The 10,384-nt window shown below is 41.5% G+C and overlaps 3 protein-coding genes across 4 annotated transcripts in view; 1 reads left to right on the top strand and 2 right to left on the bottom strand.

Annotated features, from left to right (window-relative positions):
- Positions 1-10,384, bottom strand: part of simj (transcriptional repressor p66-beta simjang) — a 31,839-nt gene that overhangs the window by 16,791 nt on the left and 4,664 nt on the right. For both annotated transcript variants that reach the window (XM_089260562.1, XM_089260564.1), the window contains exon 2: positions 6,270-6,411. The gene's annotated coding sequence lies outside the window, so the exon portion shown is untranslated. The remainder of the gene's footprint in view (positions 1-6,269; positions 6,412-10,384) is intronic.
- Positions 6,541-8,471, bottom strand: Adi1 (acireductone dioxygenase 1). The gene is made up of 5 exons (XM_030383630.2): positions 8,274-8,471; positions 8,127-8,204; positions 7,931-8,058; positions 7,778-7,871; positions 6,541-7,722 (listed from the first exon to the last, which is right to left on the bottom strand). The coding sequence occupies exons 1-5, from the start codon at positions 8,394-8,396 to the stop codon at positions 7,597-7,599; spliced, it is 549 nt and encodes a 182-aa protein (XP_030239490.1). The 5' UTR covers positions 8,397-8,471; the 3' UTR covers positions 6,541-7,596.
- Positions 8,743-10,296, top strand: LOC115562323 (arginine kinase 1). The gene has a single exon (XM_089260565.1). It carries the CDS (start codon positions 8,893-8,895, stop codon positions 10,033-10,035), a length of 1,143 nt encoding a protein of 380 aa, XP_089116691.1. The 5' UTR covers positions 8,743-8,892; the 3' UTR covers positions 10,036-10,296.

A 10,384-nucleotide genomic window follows, 5' to 3' on the forward strand; every position in this document is an offset into this window, starting at 1 on the left:
TGTGTGTGAGGGGGCGCTACCTGCATGCGAGTGTGGTTGTCTGTGTGTATATAAATGTATACAAATACATGCACACACATATACATATACATATGTATATATAATAGGCGGTGTCAAGACACATGTCCACATAATTGCCAAACGCGCAAAATCGAAGCCAAGTCCCAAACACACACACACATGCACATAGATATACTCGCCTACACACACACACACACACACACGCACGCAGTCATGCAAAACCATCAGCGCTCTCGTCGCCTAGTCACTGCTCACAGCTAACCCCTACAACGCCCGACAGCCACCCCCTGCCCAGCCCAGCCCAGCCCTGCCGCACCTACCATCGCTCACCCCCACCCCCTTTCGCACAGGCCAAAACTCACTGCTGCAGGTACAGTTGCGTTTGCAATTCATAGTCGCAGGAGTAGTTTAGTAGACGCAGCTACAAATACACACAAATATACATACATATGTATATATGCACATGTCCATATATACATATATATATATATCATAATTAATCTGTCGAATATATTTGAGTGCCACGCCCACATGCAACCGCCGCCCAATGCAGTGTAAAGCAGCGCTAATTGTTCTGGTGTGGCATTTGCATTACCATTAAAATTTGGTAATATTAATGGCCAACTAGGCGCCGGAAATGTGGCTAAAACTAATTTCCTGCAAACAGCTAGATGGGGAATAGGCATTATAGAAGAGGATTAGCTGGCAAAAGCAGGTGTTAAACATATATTGATAATCTATATGTATGTTGGTGTGAGTTATGCTCTCTTGGGATATACCCAAAACATAATTTGACAGTATTTACGTTACGTTTACGTTATGGGAGAAGTTAAATGCGTCGATATTCTAATACACACATACATATTCTATATAGAACTTATATAAATGAATATGCTTAGTATATTAAAGATAGGCTAAGATTACAATCACTAAATCTACTAAATATCTATGGAAATTTCGTATATCACGTGTTTAGTTAGTGGTCAAAGCTATATAAGCTGGAATACTTCCTATCTAAGCAAAGAAACATACATAAATGTATAAGAACCAAGAATTCAATCAATTAAAGTCGCATATACACGAATATATGTATGTATACATATTTATATGCATTGTATACAACAATGCATATAAATATGTATTGCATGTTCTTAAAATATATGTATGTGTTCATAAATAGAAACTTAAAGATTCTTAAAGTCTTATTATATTAAAAGTATTCCATAGCACATGAATTGTATAAAATGCGTTTCCTTTACATAGATTAAAAAGCCTTAACATAAAGTAAAGTAAAGTAATCAAATGTATGTATGTATATCAATATTTCATTCAATAAAAAACTATATATGTAGAAATATATATTTACAAAGAGATATCATGTTCAAAAATAGATTCTATAGGCTTTAAGGCAAAAACAACCTGTTTAAATTGTTAAAGTTAACTAGTTTACTCGATATATGTATAATATATTCATACATACATAAAGTTAGTCTAAATATGTATATATTTCATATAGAATCATTTAGAGAGGGAATTAAAATTAGATATACACAAGTTTAGATATTCTGATATATATGTTTATATATGTATATACATATATTTAGATACATTTAGATGTATCTCTGACTACATATGTTTCGGCTATTGCAAAAACTGCAGCTATTTCAGATTCCTGTGCATTACAATTCCAAATTTGCATTTGCTGTGTGGATTTTGTTGTAGTTTGTTGTTGTTGTTGTTGTCGTCAGTTGTTGTTGCAGCTGTTTCTAAGCCAACCATAGAGCCAGGCACTGCCCCCCGTACTATGCAAACAAACAGACTACCGCTACTCCAGTTCCCCATCCTTTTCTGCCCTTCAGAGCTCCTCTATTAGATTGGAGCCATGGCCCTGATCTGTGCTTTATGCAATCGCCAGCGGGTCGTAGTTCGAGCACACACACAAAACTACAATGGGGGGCCGAAAATGCGAGCAGTGGCATATCATCGCATAGATTACGCAACTATGGCATACAACAACAGCCACCCGCACCACCCGCACCGCCCGCGAGCCCAGCCTCTTCACTCACTCGCGACACATTTGTACTACTCCAAAAAGCAAAAAGGGACAACGACCAGTGCCACGCAGCCAGCCAACATTCCACACTCTACACGCGCAGCACCACCACCCACCAACAAACCCACTCAAGCAGAGCCGAATAAACCACCTACCAACCGAACACCCACCCGCCCAACTCAAACAGCTGCAATGCTGTTCGCGTCGCAATCGCCGTAGGCCTTTGTCGGATGCTGTTCAACCAAACCACCCGAACCACCCAGCCACCCATCCAACTCCAACCACAGCAGCAGCCTCCCAAATCCCGTTGGTATTGCAAGCTGCTTCGTTTTCGGCACCGACCGAAGTCCCGAGTCCCGGATATTATATGCATACTTGAACTATGCGAGGAAGGAAGCGAGTCAGTTGCCACCCAACTACTGCCACGCCTCCGCCGCCACCAACGTACGCCCAACCACCCACATAGCTTGTTTTGTATATGTATCTGTATCTGTGTCTCTCCAGCTGTATCCGTTTTTGCATGCGACTGTAGCTGTATACATTTATATATATATATCTATATATTTGTATGTGTGTGTGTGTGTGTGTGTGTGGGTGAGTGCTTTATGTACACATGCACACAGCTGTACCCGGCCATAGTATAACAGTGTGTGTGTGTGTGTGTGCGTGTGTTGTCCGTGTTTTGGGCCACTTTACAGCCACAGAGCCACCCACTAAACAACAATGCAAAAACGTCTGCATTTCAACTAACACACAAACAACAACAACAACAACGACGACGACAACCCTTAGGGCGCAGCCACCCCCAACCGCTGGGCATAGTTTGCTGCCGAAAAATGTTGATACATAAGCATTCACCGCTGCTCCTGCTGCTCCTGCTGCTGCTGCTGCACCCCAAGCCTTAGCTTAGAAAAATCAATACAACATTTTACAACACTTTTCTTTTATATAAACCAGCAAATTAAAGTAAATTTATGTACATATACATACATATATATTTGTATGCGTATAATATAAATTCTATTCATGTCTTTTAATCGATTTTTTTCCACCAACACGCGACAGCAGCCAAAAGTAAAGGTCCCCAACACCCCCAAGCCAAAAGCCCCAAGCCCATTCCCATTCCGAGCTCCAACTCAGGCACAGCCAAGTCGCATGCTGACTCGCTCGCACACACACACACACACAAACAGTCGCAGCAGCGCCCGCTCTTTCTCTCTTTCGTTCTGCGCCTTGCCAGAGTTAAGCGAAGCGACGAAAAAAAAAGCCATAAAAAAACAAAAAAAAGTCAACAATATATTCAGCCTCTGGCAGCACTGTGTGTGACCATACACTGACCCTTTGCCGCTGCACTGCTGCAGCAACTTTGCCCTTTGCTCTGGCCCGATCGTGACTGAGCGATGTTGACACTTGTTATCGATAAAAAAAATACACAAACAACAAAAATGTCGGAACGAAACACAATCGATTGGCGTGCAATTAAGTTCAAGTTGGCACCAAACGTGAGGAACTCTTAGTAATCACACACACACACACGCACATACACATGTACAGCAAGTGAGGTAGCGAGACAGAGAGAGAGAGAGAGAAACGGAACGAGAGCGCGAAGAGAGAGTGACCACTAAATCTCTGTTGCTGCCCGGGGGCTATCTGTTATAAACGCGCGCTCTCTCTTTCTCTCGCTCTCGCTCTAACGCTTGTGAACGTAATCACTAAATGGGATCGCAATGATTTTGTGTTGCTGTTTCTCCCGTTTGTGCTTTTGTTTTAGTTGTCAACAATGTTTGGCGCTTAGGCTTAGCCGCATACAAGTACATGCAATATATATAAATACATATGTACATATATCTGTATGTGTGGTTGTGTTTGTAACTCAACGAAGCATCGTTGCATGCAACTATTGAAGCATGAGCATGCAATTTATGTACTCACACACACATACACAAACACACACATATAAAACTATGAAATACAACAACATCGCTGAGCGACTGTACTTTTGATATAAAATCCACTCAACTCACATAGAAATGCAAACATACATAGGCATACACACACACATACATACATACATATACATATGTCTGTACGTATGCTGGCATATGCACTAAAATACCATTTCTACCCCAACCACCCACACCCCCCAGTCAACGCCCACAGGCACAACTACACTGTGTTAGCTTTAGTTGCGCTTTAAACTACATTTGGTACTTCTTCTTCTTCTGGTTTTTGTTATTGCTGTAAGCCTCTGCATACAGAGAGCTTAGGTATGTACGTGTGAGTTATCGTATGTTCGTATGTGTGTGTCTGATATTTCAACAATTCGTTTGCATTCGCAGCTAAGGAAATAAAAAATAAGTAAAACAGGTGCAGGAAACTGTTCAATGCTCTAGGCAAAAATAATAATGGAAATAGGAAGTGATAACAATTTAACAATCTAAATAACATTTTTTTCTTATCTCTAAGCATTCTGCAGTTCAGCTTTATGAAAATTGTATACCAAAATCAATCTACAGCAGCTCCATCCAATAAGCGGAGCTGTAATGCAAATTTTGAATAGTTGGGTCACAGGAAAAGAAAATCCATCATAACCCAAATAGGAAAATCATTGCATTAAGTCTGCCCTCTGTCATGTGTGAGTGTGTGTAGAGGAGGGTGGGTAAACAGGTGCCGTTTCACTTGCACACACAAACTGAACGATGAAAATTTCGACTGATAGCCCCGCTCCCAAATATTCAATACTAACTCTCACACAACAGGCATACACGGATACTGATACCAATACACACTGGCACACACAACACACACACACATACAGCACAACGCAGCGACTAGAAAATGCGGGTCTGGGTCGTCATCGAGACGAGACGGCGAGAATGCAAGCACATAAAGAACGCCAAAAATAAGTTTAAAACTAACGACAGTCTGGTGCGTGTGTGAGCAGCCAGCATAGTCCAACAGTCAGTGTGAGTGAGCGAGCAAGTAGAATTCGCTTGTATGCGTGTGTGTGTGTGTGCGTATTTTGGAGCATGCAACTTTTCGTGCTATTGCCAAATGCGTTCGTTGGCTCAAGAGGGAAAGAGATACAGTGAAGTGAGAGAGAGCAAACGAGCGAACGAGAGTGAGCATGCGAGTGGAAGGGGCCAAGGTAGTGGTAGAGTAGTGCGAGAGAGTGAGTGAGGCTGGACGAACAAGTGCATGCGTGCGTATTTAAATGTGTGCGGCGCCACTGTGTATATGTGAGAAGGGTCACTTAACGAAACTTGCTAGTGTACGAAACCAATGCAATCAACTGATTAACGGTGTTTCTCTTGTGTTGTTTGTTGTTTGCAAATGAAAGTTCATTAACACAACACTCAAAGCAACACATCGAGTGCTCATTCATAATGACGCCAATACACGCCACTAAAATATCCTAAAAAGAACCAACCCAGCACATAAACAAGCGAAGTGAAGCACACACACACACATACACCCACATTAGCCTGAGGTATGGCAACCGCAAATGTGTATATAGATAACGGCGCAACCCCGTTGCCTAAACATAAAAACGTAGTCAAACCACAGACTGAAAATATAAGAAACAAAAAAGAAGAAAATAAAAAAAAAATAGCAGCAGATAATAAAAGCGAGTGCCTAAGCATGGCGTCACTGAGACGGCCACACGCCTAACAACAACAACGCCTACCCTACCGGAAAAAAAAACACGGTAAAAGCTGTAAAAATTGTCAATATAGAAAAAAGAGACGAAAAAAGTCAACGCTAACAACAGCTTGCAAAATAATGTGCGCGAGTGTCGAAGAAGCCGCTGACATCGCGTTAGCGTCAACGTCAACGACGACGACGACGTCAGCAGCAGCAAAGCAGAGGTAGCGACGCAGGGTTTTTTTTAACGAGCGTATTGACAAGCGCACACTAGTACGAAAACTCAACACACACACTCGCACACATACATAAATACATATAACGACATGCACACGCGACGCAGACGCCGGCCGCAGCCGCGGCAGCAGCAGCAGACCAGACCGGTTGAGGTTAAATTGGATAGGGGAAGCAGATGCGATGGATAAGATGTAGGGCGGGGGAACTGGCTGGCGAGGCATACATATTGAATTTTTCTTCGACGTAATGAAAATTTTTAGCGTGTTCTTGGGATGATTATGTTTTGGTGCTTTGTTTTTTTTTGGAAACTTACCGCAGAAAGAGCGAAAAAGAGTAGAAAATCCGTTAAGCTGCTGCTTATTGTTGTTGTTGTGGGCGCTGCTTCAGAGATGCTGGCGTCCAGCCTCTTGGAATTTATAATAATTTTCCAAAATCTCACGCACACACACACACAACTCACACTCACTCACTTAACCACACACACCGATAAAGTGCACGATAAATTTCATTAATATTTCTGCCTTGAGAAATTTCACTTTTTTCTTGTGGCTGCGTTTGGTAATTTGCTTATTTACTTGTGTACATATATATGTATGTATCTAGATATATATATATATTCGATTGCTTATTTACACATACATATGCTCGTACATATGTATTTACGCGTGTAGACTGTGCGCCTTTAACACTAATACACTTGCAGAACGCGCTGATACTGCTGCGTCGTCGCTGGTCGTTCTGCTTCTTGGCTGCCTTCTACGGCTTTCCAAAAATTTACTTTTTTCTTCACCTTTTTACACGCACACAGATTGTGCTAATCAATTTTATGTTAAATATTGCACTTTTGTTTATTTGCTTATTGAATTTAATTACTATTTGATTTGTTTACTACAGCTCTCTCTCACTCACTAAATAAACATGCATATTTAATTATATACATACAAACACGAAGCAGAGGAGGGGGAGCGAAACCGTTGCAATAATAATTACACCTGTAATACAATCGCGAGTAGCACAATTTTTTTATCAGCTTTGTTTGTAAACAAATAACAAAGTCGTAATTGTAAAATAATTAAACGGTGCTTTCATCCGCTAACGTTTCTGCGCGTCCTACCCGCTCGATGTTGTTTTTGTAAATGTTGCTTATACATTTAAAATAAACGCAGTAGTGTGACCGTTAACGTCTAATTCAAAACATACCAAACTTTCGGCCAAAGCGGAGGCAGACGCGTTTTCAGTACATCCCGATAGTATCGATACTTAATTTGACCATACTTTTAACAGGCATGTTAAGTGTGGAGTAACAAGCGCTGTAAAATGTAAAATGCTAATAGCTGCTTGATTTATTTAATTTGAGTTTTTATAAACTCCGTTATGAAAAATATAATTATGTTTATATATAGTAATTAATTAAAAACACATTAGTGTTCAACTTGGCTATGCAATATTAACAGTTCAACAACTTGTTAACTTACATTATGCTAAATCATGTGTTAAATCATATGTTTTCGTCCAGCGAGTAGATCATTCGTTGAGTTTTGCCTAACTGGAACTGGTTTACCTTATCGACATCGACATAGCTATTCAAAAAATATAAACTTTAATGCTTGTCAAGCTATAAAAAAAGGATATGGTAAATATTAAGCTTTGCTCAATTGTGCCAATTGCTCTAAATATGCTTTTCGGCAATCCATATTATCAGCGGGGCGATTGTGTGGAGCCCAAACTGGCTCGCCAACAAAGTATCTTTGCGCTTTTATATAGTTCTGTGAATAAGCAATGGTGAGAGATTTTCTTGATAGTTTTACATTAACTAAGTACCTTGCTGTCCAGAGTAAAACGATGATAAATGCCAGCAGGTATTATAATCAAATCGCCCTTGATTACCTCTATGCGCAACCAGTTGTCTTCGCCACTGAAAATTCAATTAAATTAACTTTTTTCCTTCTGGCTAATAGTGGTTTGTTTACTTACTCGCGCACATCAAAGTAGCCGGAGCCATCGAGGACCAATCGAATCTCCTCATCCGTGTGCAAGTGTTCCGTATAGAAAGCCTTTAGCTTGTTTAGGTAATCAGGCAGACATTGTTCGGAACAGGTGATCTGCAGTGTTCAAAATGACACGTAAATTGTAGTGAAGGAAATCTCATTGCAATTTTGCTAATGTATACCTGATCCTCGTAAGTATAGCCACGCTTTTTGCGCAACTCTTTTAGCACATCGTCGTTCTGATAGTCGTCTGCATTGATCTACAAGTGAAATCGGAAGCAAGAGATAAGCGCGACTTTGTCAAGGTCGTTGCTAGGCTTTGAGTGTACCTTAAAATACTCCACGCCTGTTTTCTTATAGAGTGTCTCCAAATCTAGATAGGTGACTGGCTCGCGCTTGTGCTCCAATCGCTGATCGCTATCATCATTGTCCATATACCACACCTGCACCATTTTAAAAAACCGACTTATAATGCCGCAGCTGAAAGCACTAACCCGAGTCAGAGCTGAAAGTTAAGTGAACTAATTGAATGAGCCGACGACTCGCACTGAGCTCGATAAATATAATAAATTATTCTTTTCACTCGATAGTTTTTTGCAGCTTCGCTCACAAATGAACCACTCATTTTGCGGACTATCGTTCATTGGTACTTTATTTGAATTGGAATTAGAAACAGAACTTGAAACTTTCATTTTTATTTATTAAAATTCGAATTTTCGACACTCAAATGTAAATTGTTTTTCCTTTCTTTGAATGGTGTATTCTAAAAATGTAAAGTTTTAAATTGAATCTAGTTTCCTTAACTGTCAAACTGAATTTCGATGGCGTTGCCATATTTGTCGAAAAACAATATGTTTATTTTTTTGGATAGATTGTAACAAAATTAATATTAACTAAATTTTTGGATTTTTTTCTTGTAAATTTACCGTGTTTCGCACGCTCTTTAAGATGTATTCAATTCGCTTGGTTCGCACTCTTACAAAATGTATGTCAGTGCGCCCGTACAGCATGGCTCCATGCGAGATCTTGGAGCTGCTTGAGGCGGGCTATCAGAAGTTGGCTGATTCCGACTCCAAGTCCCTGTTAAAGAAGCATTTGACCAAGCCAATATTTGACAAGCTGAAGACCAAGGTGACGCCCTCGTACTGCTCGACTCTCTTGGATTGCATACAGTCCGGCTTGTGCAATCTCGATTCCAATGTCGGCATCTATGCGCCCGATCCGGAGGCCTATCAAACGTTTGCCGAAATCTTCGATCCGATCATCAACGACTATCACAAAGGATTCGGCAAGGGTGCCAAGCATCCAGCTTCCTGTTTTGGATATGGTGCGGACTTCCCCGACCTCGATCCAGAGCAAAAGTTCATTTTGTCCACACGTGTGCGCTGCGGACGCTCCATACAAGACTTCCCGTTCAATCCGTGCTTGAGCGAGGACGACTACCGCAAGCTGGAGTGCATGATTACGAACGTATTGAGTACTCTGTGCAATGAGCACGCCGGGAAGTACTATCCGCTAGTCGGCATGGAGAAGGATGTCCAGCAGAAACTGATTGATAAACACTATCTGTTCAAAGAGGGCGATCGATTCCTACAGGCAGCAAATGCCTCGCGGTTCTGGCCGACGGGGCGTGGCATCTTCATCAATCGGGCCCGAACGTTTCTGGTGTGGGTCAACGAGGAAGATCACATAAGGATTATCTCAATGGAGAGAGGCGGCGACCTGGGCCGCGTCTACGAGCGGATGATCATCGGCCTCGAATCTCTGGCGCATTCACTCAAGTTCAGCAGCGACAGTCGTCTGGGTAACCTGACCTTCTGTCCCACCAATCTGGGCACCACGATCCGCGCCTCGGTGCACATAAAGCTGCCACATCTGGGCAAGGACAGGGCCAAGCTGGAGGAAATGGCCAAGAAGCACAATCTACAGGTGCGTGGCACGTCCGGCGAGCACACAGAGGCCAAGGATGGCGTCTACGACATCTCCAACAGCCGGCGCATGGGGCTTACCGAATACCAAGCTGTCGGGGAAATGCATAAGGGCATATCCGCCTTGATCGAAGCCGAGTGCAAGGAGTGCTGTAAGAAATAGGAGATCTAAAATGCATACTGTTTCATTTGGTTCCCCATTCTCATTCATTTATCTGCCTGTCGATCGAGCGATCAATCGATTAATCGATCGATAAATGTATTCAGCTGGATCAGCTTACAGGACGTTAATTATGTTCGATCTAAGCGTACATTTCAAAGAAGGTAAACAGATTAGAATCAAACATAATTTATTTAAGTTTACATATTTAGATAGTAGATCGAATGGTTTTTCTGCCCTCAAATACAGCTATATTTACTAAAGCAATATATGTGTATATATATCTTATATGTCTGTTACGCTCTCTGTTTTTTTCTTCCTCTTAATTTGGGTTGTCTACTCTTCTAGTTTT

This window comes from Drosophila navojoa, chromosome 4 (genome assembly GCF_054131105.1).
Source record: "Drosophila navojoa isolate 15081-1374.11 chromosome 4, UAZ_NAV_1.0, whole genome shotgun sequence".
NCBI lineage: Eukaryota > Metazoa > Arthropoda > Insecta > Diptera > Drosophilidae > Drosophila > Drosophila navojoa.

Bases quoted from the DNA above. Each gene is read 5' to 3' on its own strand.
- Adi1 (XM_030383630.2), bottom strand. From the start codon at position 8,396: ATGGTGCAGGTGTGGTATATGGACAATGATGATAGCGATCAGCGATTG. The intron at 8,205-8,273 runs GTACACTCAAAG...TTTCACTTGTAG, and splicing joins CAGGCGTGGAGTATTTTAAG to ATCAATGCAGACGACTATCA. The intron at 8,059-8,126 runs GTATACATTAGC...TGAACACTGCAG, and splicing joins GCTATACTTACGAGGATCAG to ATCACCTGTTCCGAACAATG.
- LOC115562323 (XM_089260565.1), top strand. From the start codon at position 8,893: ATGTATTCAATTCGCTTGGTTCGCACTCTTACAAAATGTATGTCAGTG.